Raw genomic sequence first — 22,057 nt, forward strand, 5'->3', positions numbered from 1 at the left:
GGGATAATTATTGCTGCTTTCGAGATGTTGTCTCGCTCCACTGGCATCTAGTGATATCTGCGCACAAAGTCCACTTTTGAAAAGATTTTCGCCCCATGTAGATTCACTGAAAAATCTTGAAAATGGGGAATAGGGTTGCGATCAGGTATAGTAGCGGCATTGAGCCGTCTATAATCTCCACAAGGTCTCCACCCTCTGGTGCGTTTTTGGACTAAATGTAATGGAGACGCTCATGAGTTGTCAGACCTGTAAATTATCCCCAGCTCTTCCATTTTGTGGAATTCTTGTTTAACTAATTGCAGTTTCTCCAGTGGAAAGTGACATGCCTTAGCATGAATGGGAGGACCCTTGATAGAAATATGGTGAGTTACTCCATGTTTCCTGGTGGAAGTTGAAAACTGCAGAGTTGTAATTTCGGGAAACTCTTCTACAAATCTGGAAAACTTATCAACAGTCTTTTGCAGGGCTTGAAGAAACGTGATTCTACCAGGCAAATAGTTTGAAAGGTGGTTCAGGTACACAATACTTTATCCGGACATCTAAAATCCAGAAAAATCCAAAATCCGCCATGTGGGGAGAGAGGCGGCAGTGCGAGTCGGGCAGGCAAGGGGAAGAAACCGGCAGTGCGAGTCGGGCAGGCAAGGGGGAGAGACTAGCAGTGAGAGTCAGGCGCGGAGACGGCAGCGCGACTGGAAGGTGGGGGGGGGGGGTAAATGGATACAACAGCACAATTCGGGTGGGCTTAAACTGACTTTCCGAAATCTGGAAAAATCTGAAATTTGGAGCATACTGTCCCCCAAGGGTTCCAGATAAAGGATTGTGTACCTGTACTATCCACCAACTGATGCCTTTTAAATTCACCATGAACAAATGAGCTTGAAGGAAATCTGCCTCGAGTAGCAGTCGTGACACTGCTGCGATAATAAAAAGCCATGTGTAAATGTTCCCCTTGAACTGAACATTCCTTTTTTTGGTATCTTGGGTATGTTGAAATTATTGACTGCAGTGAATTGGAGGTTAGAGGTAGGATAACGTGCATCAAAGCCATTTGGTGGAAAAACACTAACCTCTGACTTTACGTTGGGATAGCTGATCCCAAGTATATAGAAGGCTCATAGATTTTCGGCCAACTGTTGCAGCCATTAACGACAGTCGGCTAGGGCGTTTCCCGAGAATGCAAGGGTACATGCATTGACTCCCCAGCGCCGGCGTTATAGGAGCTAGTGTGTTGAGAGTGTTGGCTTGGGAAGTAGTGTCAACAACAGAGGTGCTGGGTGCAGACAGCTGTGATGCAGTGACATTGTCTGAAGACCTTTTGGTGTGTGTTTTTTGCCAGCCACAGGATGTCTGCATCTGCAGCTACTGCCATGGGGTCTTTGAAAGAACTTTGCGATAATAAGTCTAATGTTTTCTGGCATCCTCTCCAGGAAAAGCTGTTTGAATAATATATCTGGCCATTGGCCAAATGCCAGGGATAGCATGTCATTCATTAGTTTAGAGGGGTGCAGTCACCCAACTACTCCATGTATAACAGTTTGGCAGCCCTCTCTCTGTGGGATCTGCCATAAATTCGGAGCAGGAGTGCTTTTAGACCTAATTGGCTACATTTATGTTTTGTCCCGTTTGTCTTTCCTCACAAACTCAGAACATGCTTTTGTCCTTCTGTCCCATTCTGTGCATTCACATTCTGGTTCCCACCCCCTGCCAAATTAGTTTAAACTCTCCCCAACAGTCCTAGCAAAACTGGCAGCCAGGACATTGGTCCCTTTCTAGTTCAGGGCAGCCCATCCTTTTTGTACAAGTTGGACCTTGCCCAGAAGAGATCCCAATGATTCACAAATCTGAACCCCTGCCCCCTGCACCATCTCTTCAGCCTCGTATTCATCTGTCACAACTTCCTATTCCTACCCTCTCTGGCACATGGCACAGGCACCAATCCCGAGATTATCACCCTTGAGTTTCTGCTTTTTTAACTTCTTACCTATCCATGGTCTTGGTACCCACATGGACCATGACATCTGGCTGCTCACCCTCCCCATCCAGAAGGCTGTGAACTCGATCAGAGACATCCCTGACCCTAGAACTTGGGAGGCAACAGACCATCCAGGAGCCTCAATTATATTCACAGAACCTCCTATCCACTTATCTAACCAACGAGTCCCCCAATCACCATAGCTCTCCTCTTCTCTTCCCTTCCCTTCTGAGGCTGAGGGGCCAGCCTCTGTGCCAGAGACAAGATCACCACAACCTGTCCCTGGTAGATCATCCCCTCCAACAGTATCAAATTGTTATGGGGAATGGCCACAGGTGTGCTCTGCACCGTCTGCTTATTCCCCTTCCCTCTCTTAACAGTCACTCAGTTACCTGCCTCCTGTCTTTTGGGAGTCACTAGCTTCCTGAAGCTCCTCTCTATTACTATCTGCCTCCCGAATTAATTGGAGTTCATCCAGCTCCAGTTCCAGTAACATAACTCGGTCTCCCAAGAACTGCACCGCTTGCATCAGGGATGCAAGTACTCTCCCAGATTTTCCACGTTCTGTAATCAGAGCATCATGCTGTCTCCATTTAAATACAAATATCTTATATGGTCTTGCCTCACTGGAATCAAGCTTGTCCTCATCCTCTGCTCTCCAAAGCCTTGTGAGCCAAAGTCTCTAAATCCCACTCCTACCCTGAGTCACTCGCACACTGGCCGCTCCACTTGAGCTGGGATTGATAGATACCGCCTCTTCTTATTTGTTACTGCTCCCTATTTTTATTACTACTCCCACCAATCACTGTTCAGTTTAACCCTTAACTTGCCCACTGCTTCCTTTTAAACTCCACTCATCTCCAGCTAGTTCCCAACACTCACAGTGTCCCTCACTTCTCCTCTTTCAGCGATGGTCCCGAAATTACAATGCTACAAGTTCCCGCTCTGCTATCTTTTAAGGACTACAATACTGATTTTTTTCAAATTACTTTACAATTTGTACTGTCTTTTGTATTTTAAACTGTGTATTCTTAATGTTAGTGTATTAGTTAAGACATTGTAGGAGTATGCCTCAGTCAACTCCTATATATTCATATATCCAGCATCCATGTTCCCTGTAGGTGCCGGATACAGGGGATTTTATTGTACAAATGCAACTGGACAAAACAGAGTTCTTCAATCCTCAGTGTAAACCATGCAAACACATATAGAGACAAGTGATTTTATTCAGTACATATATATAAAAATAAATAAATATTGTTAAATAAACAGTAGACTAAAAGGGAAAAGAGTAAACACTCGCCACAGTTCTATGCTGCAATTCCCATCCAGCAACATTTGATTTAATACTTGCACTAAAATAGAATGAGGCTGATGTTCTGCATAGCCCACAGACAATAAGACTGGCTTTAGTACTTTCACAATATCCTTACCAAGATCAAGGAACAATGAATAGAGCCTTTGTTCTTTCCATGACTCTCCATCAGGCCAAGCAATGAATAATTATTTTAGAGGAGCTTATGAAAAGTGCTGAATTTACATTTGTTTTGCTGTAATATCATTAATCACTTGGAGAAATGAAAAGAGAAAACATTTATGCTTTATTATTTATTCATAACATTTTTCGTACCTCTCTTTGTGCTCTGCGCTGTTCTTTTTCTTCCAATTTCCGTTGCTTCTTAGCACCAATTTTGCCCTGGGTATGAAATTCTGAATCGAATTTTTCTGCATCTACTTCATCAACTGTAACAAAGACAAAATAAATGTTTGTGATACAATTGTCAAGTCAGAAACAAAATAAACATTCAAACATCCAAAATGAACCCCACTTTCCATAAAAAGGATCCAAGATTCTGCTGAATCCACAAAAATATTTTTTCTTTGTATGCCCTGTAAAAGGTGGTAGGTACATGACCATAAGACATAGGAGCTGAATTAGGCCATTCAAATCATGGCTGATGCATTTTGCCCCTCAACCTCATTTTTCTGTCTTCTCCCCAAAACCTTTCACACCCTTATTAATCAAGAATCTATCATTCATCACTTTAAATATCAGAATCAGAATTTATTATCATGAACATGTCACAAAATTTGTTGTTTTGTGGCAGTATTACAATTAAAATATTGCTATAAAGCTACATTTAAAACAAATAAATTTGTACAAAAAAAAGCAAGAGAAAGTGAGGTAGTGTCTGTGGTTTATTGTCCATTCAGAAATCTGAAGGCAGAGGGAAAAAAGCTGTCCTTGTGCCACTGGGTATTCGTCTTCAGGCTCCTGTATCTCCTTCCTCATGGCCCGGGTGGTAATGGTCCTTTAGAATAGGGATTGATAGATACCACCTCTTGTAGATATTCTCAATGGAGCGAATGCTGATGCCTGTGATGTCGCTGGCTGAGTTCATAACACTTTGTACTTTTTTCTTGTCCTGTGCATTGGCACATCCATACCAGACAGTGATGAAACCAGCCAGAATGCTCTCCATGGTACAGCTGTAGAAATTTGACAGTCTTTGGTGACATACCAAATCTCCTCAAACTCGTCACAAAGTATAGCCACTGGCAAGCATTTTTCATGATTACATTGACATGGAGGCCCCAGGACAGATCCTCAGGGATGTTGACACCAAGTAACATGAAGTTCTTGACCTTTTCCACAGCTGACCCAGGACTTCAGCTCTGCCTTGGTCAAACAAAGAAAGCAATTTGATAAGGTAAAGAGACAACTATGATCTAAAAACTTTAAATATTCAATAATTTGTCCAGCATTGCTGAAGGTGGATGTCTCAGAAGGTAATGGACAAATTTTGAGGAATAAAGAAGAAGTGGAAGAATGAAAAGATTAAAGTTGCCAACTCAAAGGACTGAAAAGACCATTTCAAAACAGGACTAACTGAAAGATGTATCTTTTTATTTATGCTAATAGTACTGAGCCATCTTGTTTCCACTGTTAAAAGAAATAAAAATATTGGTTTATATGGAGAGCTCTGAAAAGGCAGAAAGGTGGTAAGGAAAGCAGCAATGTGGGAACTCCAACTTTGGGGGATAGATGGAGCCAGGAGAGGAGCGATTCTAAAAGATGGCGCCAAAAGGAGGGTTTCTTCTTCTTTGGAAGAATGTTTTTATCGCGGGCTTCTGGGTACAATTGTCAATGTCACCGTCAGAGCTAGGGATGTGTGTGTGTGTTCCTTAAAGGGGAAATGTATGCATTGGAAATGCCTTTTAATAGGGAAATGTTACAACAGTATTTACAAAATTGGGAAGATATTATTATTATTATACAATATTTGTGTGAAAAATGGTATTGATAAAACACTAAAGTTTATTAGTCATAATATTAATGGGATAAACGAGTAGGTTAAGAGGAAGAGGGCCTTGACATACTAAAAGAAATTAAAAGTGGATATAATCTTTTTGCAGGAAACACATCTTACCAAATTGGAACATGATAAATTAAAAAGAGGGTGGGTGGGATAAATAATATTGTCTTCCTCTGGTTCAAAGGCAATAGGGGTGGTTATCCTAATTAATAAAAATACCTCGATTGATCAAGATAGAAGGTATGTAATGGCACACTGGAAAATTTATGGAGAAGCATGGACATTTATGAATATTTATGCCCCGAATTATGAAAATGAAGCCTTTATGAAGGACATCTTCTTAAAAACATTAGAAGGAAGACAAATATATTAGTTGCAGGAGACTTTAATTCCTGCTTGGACCTAATACTAGATAAATCAGCAAGAACAATAACAAGGGCAAAATCAGCAAAAACCACAATTTCTTATATTAAAGATCTAAATCTTAACAATATATGGAGGCTACGCTTTTTACTCAAGGTGCACGACTCATAAACAAGGATTGACTTCTTTTAATTTCTGCCCAGTTAAAAAGTAGTGATAAAAACAGAATACTTAGTGTGGCTTCTATCAGACCATTCTGCATTAATATTAACTAAAGCAATAATGGAAAAGCAAGAGAATGTATAAAGATGATGTCTCAATACTACATTACTTAAAAGAACAGACTTCTGCAAATTTATAAAGAGACAGGTAGTTTGTGAAATATTTTGTGAAACAAACCTGCCATCTACTAACAATAGTTTTCCAATATAGGACATGCTTAAAGCATACTTAAGGGGACAAATTCTATCCTATACAAAGAATCTTAAGAGGGAACATATGGCAGAAGTAAAAAACTTGGAGAAGGATATTACAGAATTAGAAAGAAAATATCAAAGAACAGGACTACAAGAAGAATACAGATTACTGGAGAATAAAAAGTTAAGATATAAGATAATACAAACATATAGGACAGAAAAATCTATATTAAAAATTAAACAATACTACGAGTTGGGTGAAAGGGGGCATAAAGTTTTAGCTTGGTAGATTAAAACAGAGAAGTCATCAAGAATGATAAATGCTATAAAAACAGAAACAGAACTCTAAATATAAGCAAAAAGAAATTAAAAACACTTAGATAATATTTCACAAAGCTATACAAATCAGAATTACTAGGAGATGAGAATGAAATGGAAGAATTTTTGATGAATGTCAAACCTCCAAGGCTGCAAGAGAGAGAAAGGATAGAATTAGATATTCCCTTCACAAGGGGGTATATTGAAAAGGCTCTGGGTACCCTACAGGCTAATAAATCACAGGGAGAGGATGGATTTTCACCTGAGTTTATAGACAATTCAAAGAATTATTAATGCCCCTTTTAATGGATGTCCTGGACTAAGCTGTGGAAACTCAGACCCTCCTAGAGTCATTCTCAACCATGATTATTACAGTGTTACCAATAAAAGAATAGGGACCACAAAAACTTTGTCATATCCAATATCCCTGTTAAATGCTGATTACAAGATACTAGCAAAAGCATTGGCTAATAGGTTAGGTCCAAGCAGGATTTGTAAAAGGAAGACTTTCCTCAAATAGTCTAAGAAGATTATTTAATATAATACACATGGCTAAATCTGAATGAAATCCAAGTATTACGGTCTCCATAGACGCAGAAAAAGCATTTGACTGTTTGGAATGGCCCTTTTTATTTAAAACACTCAAAATATTTGGTATAGGTAGAACATTTATAAATTGGACAAAATCTTTATACCATAAACAACAAACTAAAATAATAACAAATAATGAAATGTCGGCAGTGTTCCCCTTGAGTAGATCATGTAGACAGGGCTTCCCCCTGTCTCCAGAGCTTTTTTATTTCAGCGATTGAACTGCCGGAAGGGATCAGAATATAAAGGGCTTCAAAGTCAGGCAAGAAGAAGACAAATCAGTCAATTTGCCGATGATATGCTATTGTACCTATCAGAACTGGCTAAATCTTTGGAAAATTACAAGGAACATGAGAAAAATATGGAAGAATATCAGGCTACAAAATAAAATGGATAAAAGTGAGATAATGCCATTAACAGATTTTGAATGTGAAAGTTGACAAAAAGGAAGTAAATTTAAATGGAAGAATAAAATATCTTGGAATAGCAAATAATAATAATTTGTAAAATCTGTACAAACTATATTACGTTCCTCTTCTTGGGAAGATAGAAAGAGACCAACAGAAATGGAGAGACTTACCGATTACTTTGATAGGAAGGGTTAACTGCATCAAAATGAAAGTTATGCCAAGACTGCAATACCTTTTTCAATCACTCCATATTCCATTACCTTCTTATTTGGCTTGGCTTCGCGGACGAAGATTTATGGAGGGTCCACGTCAGCTGCAGGCTCGTTTGTGGCTGACAAGTCCGATGCAGGACAGGCAGACACGGTTGCAGCAGTTGCAAGGGAAAATTGGTTGGTTGGGGTTGGGTGTTGGGTTTTTCCTCCTTTGTCTTTTGTCAGTGAGGTGGGCTCTGCGGTCTTCTTCAAAGGAGGTTGCTGTCTGCCGAACTGTGAGGCGCCAAGATGCACGGTTTGAGGCGATATCAGCCCACTGGCAGTGGTCCACTACCTAAAATCTATGTTAAGCTACTAAAGAACCATATTAGACAGTTCATATGGAATAATAAGGTACCAAGAATTGCACTGGCAAAACTGACATGGGACTACGGGCTGGGAGGACTTAAGACTTTCCGATTTCAAAAAATATTACCCAGCTGCACAGGATAGATTTGTCGCAGCCTTCTTCACTGAAGACAACCCCCAACCCCGACCCCCCCACCCGTCATGGGTTCAAATGGGAATGTACTCTAATAGAGGAGTGGAAGGACTTTATCTATTTTTCTTTTCTTTGGCTTGGCTTCGCGGACGAAGATTTATGGAGGGGGTAAAAGTCCACATCAGCTGCAGGCTCGTTTGTGGCTGACAAGTCCGATGCGGGACAGGCAGACACGGTTGCAGCGGTTGCAAGGGAAAATTGGTTGGTTGGGGTTGGGTGTTGGGTTTTTCCTCCTTTGCCTTTTGTCAGTGAGGTGGGCTCTGCGGTCTTCTTCAAAGGAGGTTGCTGCCCGCCAAACTGTGAGGCGCCAAGATGCACGGTTTGAGGCGATATCAGCCCACTGGCGGTGGTCAATGTGGCAGGCACCAAGAGATTTCTTTAGGCAGTCCTTGTACCTTTTCTTTGGTGCACCTCTGTCACGGTGGCCAGTGGAGAGCTCGCCATATAACACGATCTTGGGAAGGCGATGGTCCTCCATTCTGGAGACGTGACCCACCCAGCGCAGCTGGATCTTCAGCAGCGTGGACTCGATGCTGTCGACCTCTGCCATCTCGAGTACTTCGACGTTAGGGATGAAAGCGCTCCAATGGATGTTGAGGATGGAGCGGAGACAACGCTGGTGGAAGCGTTCTAGGAGCCGTAGGTGATGCCGGTAGAGGACCCATGATTCGGAGCCGAACAGGAGTGTGGGTATGACAACGGCTCTGTATACGCTTATCTTTGTGAGGTTTTTCAGTTGGTTGTTTTTCCAGACTCTTTTGTGTAGTCTTCCAAAGGCGCTATTTGCCTTGGCGAGTCTGTTGTCTATCTCATTGTCGATCCTTGCATCTGATGAAATGGTGCAGCTGAGATAGGTAAACTGGTTGACCGTTTTGAGTTTTGTGTGCCCGATGGAGATGTGGGGGTGTTGGTAGTCATGGTGGGGAGCTGGCTGATGGAGGACCTCAGTTTTCTTCAGGCTGACTTCCAGGCCAAACATTTTGGCAGTTTCCGCAAAGCAGGACGTCAAGCGCTGAAGAGCTGGCTCTGAATGGGCAACTAAAGCGGCATCGTCTGCAAAGAGTAGTTCACGGACAAGTTTCTCTTGTGTCTTGGTGTGAGCTTGCAGGCGCCTCAGATTGAAGAGACTGCCATCCGTGCGGTACCGGATGTAAACAGCGTCTTCATTGTTGGGGTCTTTCATGGCTTGGTTCAGCATCATGCTGAAGAAGATTGAAAAGAGGGTTGGTGCGAGAACACAGCCTTGCTTCAAGCCATTGTTAATGGAGAAGGGTTCAGAGAGCTCATTGCTGTATCTGACCCGACCTTGTTGGTTTTCGTGCAGTTGGATAATCATGTTGAGGAACTTTGGGGGACATCCGATGCGCTCTAGTATTTGCCAAAGCCCTTTCCTGCTCACGGTGTCGATGGCTTTGGTGAGGTCAACAAAGGTGATGTAGAGTCCTTTGTTTTGTTCTCTGCACTTTTCTTGGAGCTGTCTGAGGGCAAAGACCATGTCAGTAGTTCCTCTGTTTGCGCGAAAGCCGCACTGTGATTCTGGGAGAATATTCTCGGCGACACTAGGTATTATTCTATTTAGTAGAATCCTAGCGAAGATTTTGCCTGCAATGGAGAGCAGCGTGATTCCCCTGTAGTTTGAGCAGTCTGATTTCTCGCCTTTGTTTTTGTACAGGGTGATGATGGTGGCATCACGAAGATCCTGAGGCAGTTTTCCTTGGTCCCAACAAAGCTTGAAAAACTCATGCAGTTTGGCATGCAGAGTTTTGCCACCAGCCTTCCAGACCTCTGGGGGGATTCCATCCATACCTGCTGCTTTGCCACTTTACAGTGCAATGTAAAATCACTAAAGTAAAGTACGGATAACCCCATTCTAATACATATGATTAGAACATGGCAAGAAATTAATGAATGTATCAGAAAAAAGTAGGGATATCAATAAAAGCACCATTGTGCAAAACGTGTTACTGCCTATGAACATGGGCAATAGAATATTAAATTCATGGTATGACAAAGGTATAAGATATATTAAAGACTGTTACATGGAAGGAACTATTTTGTCCTTTGAATAATTAAAACCCAAATATGGAGTGGCCAATTGAACCTTCTGTTTTCTCCAGCTTAGATCGTTCTTAAGAGAAAGATGGGGACCAACGTTGACCCCATCTGAAATTAGTGAAACGGAACGAACAGTCTGGATGGGGAAACACCCAAATTTATAACAAAAATGTACTATGCTCTCCAGAGCGTAAGTCCAAAACCAGGGTTGCAGAGGTCAAGGGAAAAATAGGAGTCGGACTTGGGTGTGGTGATTTCAGAAAGAAGCTGGTCTGATTAGTGTAAGGACAGCATGACATCAATTATAAATGCAAAATATGGACTAGTTCAGTATGATTTTTTACACCAATTATATCTTACCCGACAAAAGTTACACAGATCAAAATCCAAAATTTTAGAGATTTGTTTCAGATGTGGGACTGAGACATGAACTTTTCAATATGCCATGTGGTCATGCATGAAAGTGAGGCCATTTTGGCAAGAAATAGCAGAAACATTAACCAGGATAACAGGAGTGGCCTTCATGGACAACCCAGAGCTATATCTATTAGGTAATTTCATGGAAATAAGAAACAAATTGACCAAATATCAAACCCCATTTATAAAAATAGCACTGACAGGAGCAAAAATATATATCACGATCTTAGAAGTCTGACTCCCTCTACTCATAGCACGATGGACTGCGGAAATGAACAGCTATTTCCCTATGGGGAAAAAGAAAATCACATATAACTTAAAGAATAAATATGACACTTTTGTAAAGGTCTGGCAGCCATACCTGGAGCACATAGGAGCTCAGATACAGTAATAAAAAGAAACAAAATGGGTATAAAAGTAATTATTATTTAGACAAAAATGTAGTTTCCCTGACTATACTCTATATACTTAAAATGTACGCAAGTGTGGTGGCGCACATCGTGACGCAGGTGAATCGGCTGCGCGTTTGTCATGGCTGCGGAAGCTGAGCAGCCGCAGCAGTCAACGCAGTAGCCATGAAACTATTGACCTTCTAGACGCTTCGCCCACGCAGTTGGTTCAGACAAGAGGAAGCACAACTCCACCTCCAGCAGATCATCTCCAACTTGACAATGTCCTGCCACGTCATCAGCAACCTTGGCCAAGAGACCACGGCCAGGGTGGACAACCCTCCCAGAGAAAAGTAAATACCCAGCTCTCAAGAAGCTCCTCTTAAGTACTCTCGGCCTGTCCAGACAACAGTGCACCGCCAGACTCATGCACCTAGACGGCCTAGGAGACAGAGCACCATCCACACTCATGGACAAAATGCTCACACTAGCAGAGGGCCACAAGCCGAGCCTCATGTTTGAGCAGGCTTTCCTGGAGCAGATGCCAGATGACATACAGCTGCTGTTAGCAGATGAGTATTTCTCGGAACCACGCAAAGTCATGGCCAGAGCAGATGTCCTATGGCGCATGAAACATGAAAACCAGTCAGCCATGAACCAGGTATCGTGTCCCCACCCCAACTGAGCACAACTGCGCTCCAGCAAGCCAACAGAGGCACCAAACACTAGCTGGTGCTTTTATCACCAACGCTGGATAGGACAGGCACAAAAATGCAGGCAACCTTGCTCGTTTTCAGAAAACGGCCAGGCCAGCCGCCCCTGATGGCCACAGCGGCTGGCCGCATCAATAGCCTTTTGCATGTCACCGACAAGATTAGTGGTTGACGGTTCCTGGTCAACATGGAAGCTGAACTCAGGGTCATCCCATTGGAGACATGAATGAAACCACGAGGCCCCATGCTCCGGACGGCAAACAACACCACCATCCAAACCTTCGGCATGCGCAACGAGCAAATATAGCTCGGCGATGAAAAGTTCCAGTGAAATTTCACACTGGCTGCGGTGGACACATTGTTCCTCAGTGCTGATTTTCTTTGGGCGCGCAGCCGGCTGGAGGACTTCAAAGCCGAGAGCCTAGTGCATGCCCAGACCTTCCAAGCTATCCAACTCAAAGCTACCATCGCACGCAACCCAGGCAGGGCCGTGGTGAGCACCTCTAAAGGCGAGAACAGCCACCACCTGGACGAATTCCTGGCTATCTTCAGGCCACAATTCATTTCCACCATGCCACAGCACAGGGTGCAACACCACATACCAACTCAAGGGCCCCCGTTCTACGCCAAAGCCAGGAAACTTCCCCCAGACAAACTCCAGTTGGCCAAAGCGGAATTTTACCGGATGCAAGAGCTGGGCATAGTCCGCAGGTCCGACAATCTGTGGGTGTCCCCACTACACATGGTCCCCAATTCCTCAGGCGGGTGGCAGCCTTGTGGGAATTACTGCTGTTTTAACGACTCCACCACACCTGACTGCTACCCAGACCCACACATACAGGACTTCACAGCCAACCTTCACAGTGCAAAGGTGTTCTCCAAAGTCAATTTGGTGCGTGGCTATCCCTGTCCACCTGGACGACGTTAGCAAGACGGCCATTATCACCCCATTTGGACTTTTCGAATTCCTCCATATGCCTTTTGGTCTCAAGAACATGGCACAAACCTTCCAGCACTTGATGGACGCAGTGGGCAGAGACTTGGACTTTGTGTTCATTTACTTAGATGACATACTCATCTCAAGCAAGGACCATAGGGAGCATAAAGATTCTTCACTCGCCTGTCGGAGTTTGGACTCACAGTGAACATGACAAAGTGCCAATTCGGAAAAGACTCCATGCAGTTCTTGGGCCACACTATCACCGTGAATGGGGCTGCACCATCAGCGGAAAAGGTCGCAGCCATATGCCAGTTCGCCCGCCCCCAATACCCTCCAGGAATTCACAGGGATGGTTAACTTTTACAACTGATTCATCCCGGAGACAGCATGCATCGTAAAACCACTGTTTACCATGATATCGGCCAAAGCAAAGCCCTAGTGTGGACGGAGGAGGCCAACACAGCTTTTACCACAATGAAAAATGCCCTGGTCAATGCCACCTTGCTGGTTCACCCCAGATTGGACGTACCCACGGAAATCACCGTGGATACATTGGCGACACCCATCGGGGCCATCCTTGAGCAATCCTTCGAAGGTCAGTGGAGGCCACTGGCCCCTTTCACCCGCCACCTGCGCCCCCCAAACTTAAATACAGCACGATCAACAGGGAGCTCCTGGCACTTTACCTGACTATCAGGCACTTTCGTTATTTTCTGGAGGGCCTGGTTTTCACGGAACATAAGCCCCTTACCCACGCCTTCGCCATGGCCAAGGACCTCTGGTCAGCGCACCAACAACACCACCTATCCTATATATGAGTTCACCACCACCATCTGGGATCTCTCCAGCAAGGTCAAAGTCATGGGAACACACTCTCTCGACCTGTCATCTGGACCTTATCCCCCTGGCTGAACTACTCCCGCTGGTGCAGGCCCAAAAAGAGGACAAGGAAACACAGGCACACAGCCATCAGCGGCCTTCGCTTCAAAGACTTCAGTTTGCCGGACAGACCCAATACATTTCTGTGTGATGTCTCCACTGGAGCACAGTGTCCGGTAGTGCCACAGCAATGGAGGCATTAAGTTTTCAAGGCTGTTCACGACTTCGCATATCTGTCCACAAAAACCATAACCGGTATGGTAGCAGAGAGATTCGTGTGGCACAGCCTGAGAAAAGTCACTCAGATGGCTTGCAATTGCACTCAGTGTCAAGCATCCAAAGTCTACAATCATGTCAAGATCCTGGTCCACCAGTTCGACCTTCCGAAGAGGCGGTTCGAACATCTACATGTCGACATCATGGGCCTGCTGCACAAATCCCGAGATGCCCAGTACCTCTTCACAGTAATAGACCTCACGAGATGGCCGGAAGCCATTCCTTTAAAGGATACCTCAACTGATTCCTGCGCCGGGGCATTGCTCACGCATTGGATCGTGAGGTTGGGGGGTACCAGCCCGCATAACCACCGACAGAGGGACGCCGTTTACATCAGCACTGTGGACATAGTTCGCAACGCTCCTGGGCATCAAGCTGCACCACAACGCTGCCTATCACCCACAGTCCAAAAGACTCATCAAGCATTTCCACCGCCGCATGAAATCAGCCCTCATGACCTTTTAAATGGCCCAAATTGGGCGGACAAGCTCCTTGGGTCCTACTGGACATCAGGACAGCACCTAAAGAGGAAATGGTGTATGGCTCCCCAGGCAAAATCTTCCCACCTTCCCAAGACTCAGGCGAGGGAAAAGCATCATTACAAGACCTACGGGACAGGTTAGCCTCTTTTGCACCCCCCACCTCCCTGCCACCCTCACATCATGGATGACAGCCTGCGGCTATCCCCAAAGACTTATCAACCACAGACTTTGTATAATATGTCTGCCCCCCCCCCCCCACCCCTCCAACGACCTGTACAAGGTCCTGTGCAACTCAGGCAAAACTTTCACACTGGACATTGGGGGTAGGGAAGAACTGTTCACAGCGGACAGGCTGAAACTGGCACATCTGGACCTCAGTCAGCAGATCATACCAGCACAACCCAAACACCAGGGGCGACCTCCTAAAGGCACAGCCCCACAGTGCTCAGGGATAATGGGGCACTAAAGACAGTTCTGGGTGGGGGAAGGGTGTGCGGCAGCGCACATCGCAATGCAGGCAAACTGGTTTCGTATTTGTCACACAGTCGCGTCAAGATGGCGCCACCAGGATTTGCTTCCTTCGTGGTCAGAGGGGCCGCGCACACGCACTCAGCTGCGTCATTATGACACCACCAATGTAGAGGCTGGACTTGCTGGCCACCTTATAAGGCGCAGCACGGGTTTTTCAAATTAAATTGTTGGAAGCGAAACTGACGCACAGTGTGTAGTCTCATTCTTTCGCTCCCTCTCCATAGTGTTACGAGCCCAGGGGACCCCAAACCCAGCAGCAAGAGATTTTCACCAAGACAAATGGAACTCAAACAAAAGTTGCTTTTAATTATCTTTAAACATGAAAATAGAATCACACATTAACTTAACTAACTTAACTTAACCCCCTTCTAATTCTAAGTGCACATATATGTAATGTGTATGTAAGTTCAGAAAAGTTCTTTGATTCACAGACCAATCTCACTTCTCACTCCTCCAAGTTCACTGGTTACAGGCAATTTTTATACTATGCACAGAATTTAACATTTATAAAGTTTACCAGGCTTTGGTGCTCAAAAGGTAAATGGTTACCATTCAGGAAGGTTCTTGTCGGTTTTCAGAGAGAGATTTGTTGTTCCAGGACATCCATAACTGACTCCTTTTTAATCAGCCATTCCAGTGTCTTGCTGATGAAATTTGCCCCTTCAGGGTTCTCCAGATGATAACCTCTTTCTTTCAGGTCACCACAGAGTTCCTTTTTGTTTCCCTTATTCCAAGTAAAACATTAGACAGCCAGTCCTCTCCTCTTGCATGAGCCACAAGGGCTTTGACCAGGCTGTCTTCCAAATGGGGCTTTCAACAAGCCTGCCAGCTTGTCCTGTTCCAGTCCCAGCTGCAGTTACTGGCTGTAACACTGTAAAGTGATCTCTGTCTGTCTGGCTGTCTCTCTTTCTCTCACACAGAAAAAAAAAACCTGTTTGACTCTCTCTGCTTGCAAAACCACATGACCCTCTTAGAACAGCAAGCTCCTCTGCAGACTGTCTGCGGCTCCGACAAGCTCTTTCATCTGTTTCCTTTTTGTAAACAACAATCTATTAGTGAAGTTTCTTAGGCACTCTCCAAAACTCTTGCAAAGACTGTTGGCCCCAACATGTCTAGCATAGGGCAGAGCTCCAGTATTTTTAAATAAGATCTGTTTTAGTGTTTGTATGTGACCTACTCTAATAAACCTTTCCCAATTTATCTCCCAAAAACACATCTATATACTCTGTCACAGTAGCTCCCATTATACAAGTTCTGAAGGTGAACAGATCTGTATGTATGGAGGGGGGGAGGGAGAAAAGGAGGGACTATTTTGTTTTTGTTTGTTGTGTTTGTGATAAAAAAAAGTTTAATATATTGTATATTTAAAATGTTACTATGCATATTTTTTGAAAATAAACATAAAAATAAAATATATTTTTTAAAATGTATACAAATAACCTTGAATAAAATTTGGAATGTGAACTTTAATCACATGTGAATTGTTTGATTACAACTGTGGGTCACATGGGGCAAATAAAGGAAAAATGTCTCTTTGTACCAAACATTATGGAGGGCACTGTAAATGGATAGGAAAGGTTTTGAGGAATATAGGCCAAATGCAGTCAAAGAGGATAAGCTGTACATGTCAGCATGTACAAGCTGGTGTGCAGGGCCTATTTCCATGCTGTTAAACCTGATGACTCTATGAATAATGCCAGGGTAGTTCAAGGCAATCGAGTATTTGATTCATGTTAGTAAAGCGTTTTTTTTAAACTTGTCAATTCAAGTTTATTGTCATCGAATTGTAGAAGTACAACCTGACAAAATAACGCTCTCCGGTCCTTGGTGCAAAACACACAAACATAATTGAAAACAGACAAACAATACATATGCAGGACAAGTATTTAATCTGTACATGGATGGAGGGCCTTGGAATGGGTGCAGGTCAGTGGCACTAGGCAAAACAAATGGTTTGGCACAGACTAGAAGGGCCGAAGGGGCCTGTTACTATTCTGTAACGTTCTACGATTCTATAAAAATAAATAAATATTTTTTTCTTCATAATATGAGAGTCTTGGATGTTTAGTGTAAGCAGTTCCTCTCGTCGTTCAGCATTCTCACTGCCTGTGGGAAGAAGCTGTTCCTCAGTCTGGTGGTGCTGGCTCCAATCCTCCTGCATTTCTTCCTCGATGGGAGCAGCAGAAAGATGCTGTGTAGTACAGGTTGGAAGAGGTCCTCAATGAATTTGTCCACCCTCTTCAGACAACGATCTTGCTAGATCATGTTGAAGGGAGGGGGGGGGGGGGGAAAGAGTAATTCTATGCCACTCTTATAGTCCATTGGATTGATCTCCGATCCATTTCTCTGCATCAACCACACCATACTCTGCTGCAGCCAGCCAAGACACTCTTTGATAGAGCTCCTATAGAAGGTTGATAAAATGGTGGCCAGTAGCCCTGCCCACTTCAGTCTTCTCAGGAAGTGCAGACGCTGTTGTACCTTACTGACAGGTGAGGAGATGTTGATTGTCCATGATAGGTAACTAGTTGAGTGAACTCCAAGGAATTTTGTGCTCTCACTCTCTCTACTACAGATTTGTTATGAGTAGTAGAGGGTGATCATTCCAAGTCCGCAATCATCTTCTTTGCCCTGTCCTCATTGAGACTTAAGCTGTTACTCTCGCATCATTTCACGAGATTTTCCACCTCTTCTCTGTAGTGCGACTCATTGTTACTGGTGATATGGCCAACTACTGCTGTGTCATTTTCAAACTCGATGACACTGTTGAAGCTGGATCTGGTGATGCATTCGTTGGTCAGTAGCGTGAACAGAAGTGGGCTGAGCACTCAGCCCTGAGGGGAACCAGAGCTCAGCGTGATGGTGCTCAACTTTCTTCTACTGACTCGGATAGATTGTGGTCTTTCCGTTAGGAAGATCAAAACCCTCAAACGGTGACCTTTGGACTAATAATAAGCCAATAAAAAATGTGTAAGAACTTGATTTTGGAATATTCAATAACAGAATATTCACATCAATTGAACATAATATTTCTAAGTTCTCAGCAAAGATAAGATGTCTCATTGCAAAATATTGAAAATTGTGTAAAATCATTCACAAGATCACAAGATAAAGGAACAGAAGTAGGCCATTTTGCCCATCAAGTCTGCTCCGCAAATCCACCCTGAGCTAAACCATTCTCACATTTAGTTCAAAATTCTGGCCTTTTCCCCATATCCCTTGATACCCTGACAAATTAGATACCTATCAATCTCCCCCTGAAACTCCCCCAATTATTGCACCTCCACAACTGTATGTGGCAACAAATTCCACAAATCGATGACCCTTTGGCTACTGAAATTTCTCCTCATCTCTGTTTTAAATGGGTACCTTCTAATTTGAAGACTGTGCCCTCTTATCCTGGATTCACCCACCAAGAGAAACATCTTATTCACATCTACTCTGTCCAATCCTTTCAGCATTCGAAATATTTCTATAAGATCCCCTCTCATTCTTCTAATACTCCAATGAGTATTCCTTTGTTTCTCTTAAGGTGTTGCATCTGATTTTTTTCCATGTCCTGAATAAATGCACTTCATTATTTATGGTCTACATCTCTCCCCTATTTATTTGTTATCTGAGAAAATAGAAATACAGTATACATAAATGTATGTTTTTTAAATATTTTATTTAAATATTTTTCCATACATGCAATTAGCAAATCATTATACAATACAATGAATATTTAAATTGAGGAGAATTTCATTTGTTACATGTGGTCATATGATTGTATGCTCTGGCTGGCCCGTCCTCTGGGTGTCTCCCTGCCTTAGCTCCTCCCTTAGTCCTGCCCATGTGACCCCGGGCCATAAAGGTCGAGTCCCCTCTCCTTCCCGAGCATTTTCCCAGCCTGGACCCAGGCCAGCAGTCTCTAGCTCAATAAAGCCTATCGTTCCCCTCAGTCTTTTGTCTGCGTCATTATTGGGGCTACCAATAGCGCCTAACATTACATAATGCTTATATCCCCTCCCTCCCTATCCCAATCCCCAGTACAGTACCTTGGATTGCCAAGAGTGTTGCATTCCAACACACTGGAATTAAACAGATCTTATATAGTCATTTCATTTTAGGGAAGAAGGTATATTAACTATATGTTGACTTTGATCTTATACCAAGTCAATAGTAGCAGATCCATTTTTTAAATTTATAAATGTAGGCAAACAGCACAGTAACAGGCCCTGTTGGCCCACGAGCCCTATGCTGCTCTAATTAAATCCAATCGGCCTACAACCCCTGGTACAATTTTTTGAACAGTGGGAGGAAACCAGAACCCCCAGAGGAAACCCACACAGACACAGGGAGAATGCACAAACTCCTTTCAGACAACGCAGAACCTCGGTCCCGATCGCTGGCGCTGTAACAGCACTGCCCTAACTGCTAAGTGAACCATACTGCTAAATACCAGTAAGCTTGGTATTTGTTTTTCTTAATAGTTAAGCTACCAATTACATTATTTGTTAAGAATAACAGAATGTGAATGCAAACTCTGCAATTTACTAATTTCGTTTGAGCTAGTGCATTGTCCTCGATCAAAGTAAATGAACCTGTTGGCCAATTAAATGATCAAAATTATACACTACAGTGTGTGATAATGTAAGATAAGAAAACAGTAAAACATAATAAAGTTCAGAAACATTAACCAGAATAGAAAAGAATAGAATAGAAAAGAAGCAAAGGCGGGTTGAAATCATAAGGGAGAAGTCCAAGAGTAACAGACACAAAGAGTCAGTTAACAATGTAAGAATATGGATGCATGTAAACCTCGGGTTAAATAAGGATTCCACTCCTGATTACTGTCAATAAGACGACTCCTCCATAAGTCAGAAATTTTCTCTGGCTATGCCTATTGTATCACTCGACATAAACCTTCCATAATTCTTCCATGTCATTGAATAATTACCCTAACCCTTCCTTAAATTAATCTAATTGAATAACTGTATCTAGTGATTAATGAATAGTATGAAACATTTCCTTGCTTGAATTTGTGTAAAAGCAAATTTCTGTAAGTCAAATCACTCACAAATAGGGAAGATACTCTATACACAAGCCTAGCAAGACATAGAAATTAAATCTCATGGAGAGGATGGGGCAAAAAGACGAGAGAAAAAAATAAAAAGCAGTGGGAAATAGTGTCCAAACAATATAGAGCAACAAGATGAGGAGCACTCCTCAGCCTTCTGATGCACTTGCTGATATTATGTATCAGAAAAGAATTGTTTTTGAGCCATTCGCTACTTTGGATCATTATAGATAATAAATAGCCTGTTAAACAATAACATTGGATATTCATTGATTGTCTACAAAATTAAAAATAAATGAAATAACTCTGACATGTAGAAGAGAAGCAATTATCACAACCTATAACTGCAGAATGCATAACATCTCCACAGACTTTCAGTGCAAAATCCAATGATCTGAAATGTCAAATCAAATGCAAACAGTATTTATAATTAACCTAAGAGCCCAAAATGTCAAGTTGAAAGTGTTGACATGAGATCCCACCTTTACTAACAGTTTCAAAACCCACGGTACAATTAGCCTACAGCTGTATGAGAATGGTGGGTTGCACAATGCAGGCCAACGTTGCAGTCACTTACTACAATAAGTAAATGAAAATCCTTGCATCATGGGACAAGGGATGGAAGCTATCTGATCAGTAATTCATCCTAAAATGGATGCATAACTTGCACATATTAGTTTTCTGAATAATAATTTCTCAGTAAATATTTTCCTAGCAAACAGCTACCCACTGTTGTTTCCAGTGGGTAGAATAAAGATAGGAGCTAATAGACAATTTGCATGGTCTTATTTACGAACAGCAGTCATCGATTACTCAGAAGTACAACCAGTAGACAGCATATTCATATTATGAAAATGCTTCAGTGGAGATTCTTTACTCAGCAATTCCACATGCTCATTCACCAAGCTTACAATCTCATTTACCAACACATTCATCACCTGGAAAATTTGTGTTGAAATATCTATTGCAGCACAAGATACTCTGGTGTTCGTAATAACCACTATACAGTGTTACATCAGCTGGTAGCTCTAATCCACCCACCTGTGTTAGTTACTTAAAAATCCATGCCTTAAAATTACATAATTACACTAAAACTCCAACAACTCAAGCAACTGACAGAAACCGCGAAGAAAATAAATAAATAATAACTAGATGAAAATTTAAATAGAAGTTTTAAATTGTAAAAGTCGACGTTTTCTGAAGTTACACATAAACCTTTGGTGAAGATGGGAGCAAATATTCAGCTAACGGTGTGTCTTGATCGTGCTTCACTCATAGCAGCTGTTTGAATCAAGTTTGAATAAATTTGTGTTTAAATAAAATGGCGTCGCCCAGGATGAAGTGCACTCAAAACTGAGGTGCCTCTCTTAAAGTGTCTTCTTATCCCTTCTTAGTAAGTGCCTTTATCTTTATTAGTATATTATTAACGCTTTATCTATAAAGGGGGGGGTTTAATTATGATGTTATTCTTTGTCTTTCAGACGACTCTGCTGAGGGGGAGGAACTTACAAATGCAATGACGGTTAAATGTTTTCAAAGAATGTGACTGAAAATAAAGTAAAATGCTTTAATGTTTATATATTCATGCAAATGAAGTTTGCTCAGTTTAAGTACAATATAGTATTTTGTCTTTTAAACTGTATTCTTTTTTGGAATTTTTTTCCATTTTCAAAATATATATAACTGGTTTTTTTTCTTACAAAACAAAACAACTCCTTCTTCCCAGTATAAATCCATACACAATTGGGTTTAAAAAAGAAAATCTTCATTGGGGAGGTCACTTATATTTTTATAATAATAGCACTTTTTTATATTTGGGCTCCCAAGTAATCCAGATATGGTTGCTTTTTTTTTAAGTATGTCATGTTAGATTGTATGTGATTTTTTTTTTCCCCATAGGAATACAACTATTCATCTCTACCATCGTGCTATCTGTAGAGGGGAGTCGGACTTCCAAGTCAACCAATACATTTCTTAGCCACAGCTAAAACTATTTTAACAAATGAAATTTTGAATTTAATTAATTTATTACTTATTTCAATAAAATTGCCCAAAAGATAAAGCTCTGGGTTGTCCGTGAAGACCACCCGTTATCCTTGTTAGTATTTCAGTAATATTCTGCCAGAAAGGTCTCACCTTCACACACCACCACATAGCATGTAAGAGCATTCCTATT

The 22,057-nt window shown here is 42.3% G+C and overlaps 1 protein-coding gene across 4 annotated transcripts in view; it reads right to left on the bottom strand.

The window, feature by feature from the left end:
- Nucleotides 1-22,057, bottom strand: part of LOC138757023 (DDRGK domain-containing protein 1) — a 122,149-nt gene that overhangs the window by 50,625 nt on the left and 49,467 nt on the right. For all 4 annotated transcript variants that reach the window (XM_069923616.1, XM_069923615.1, XM_069923617.1 and 1 more), the window contains exon 3: nt 3,603-3,715. In XM_069923616.1, the coding sequence (XP_069779717.1) occupies nt 3,603-3,715 (113 nt within the window). The remainder of the gene's footprint in view (nt 1-3,602; nt 3,716-22,057) is intronic.

This window comes from Narcine bancroftii, chromosome 3 (genome assembly GCF_036971445.1).
Source record: "Narcine bancroftii isolate sNarBan1 chromosome 3, sNarBan1.hap1, whole genome shotgun sequence".
NCBI classification, from domain to species: Eukaryota; Metazoa; Chordata; class Chondrichthyes; order Torpediniformes; family Narcinidae; genus Narcine; species Narcine bancroftii.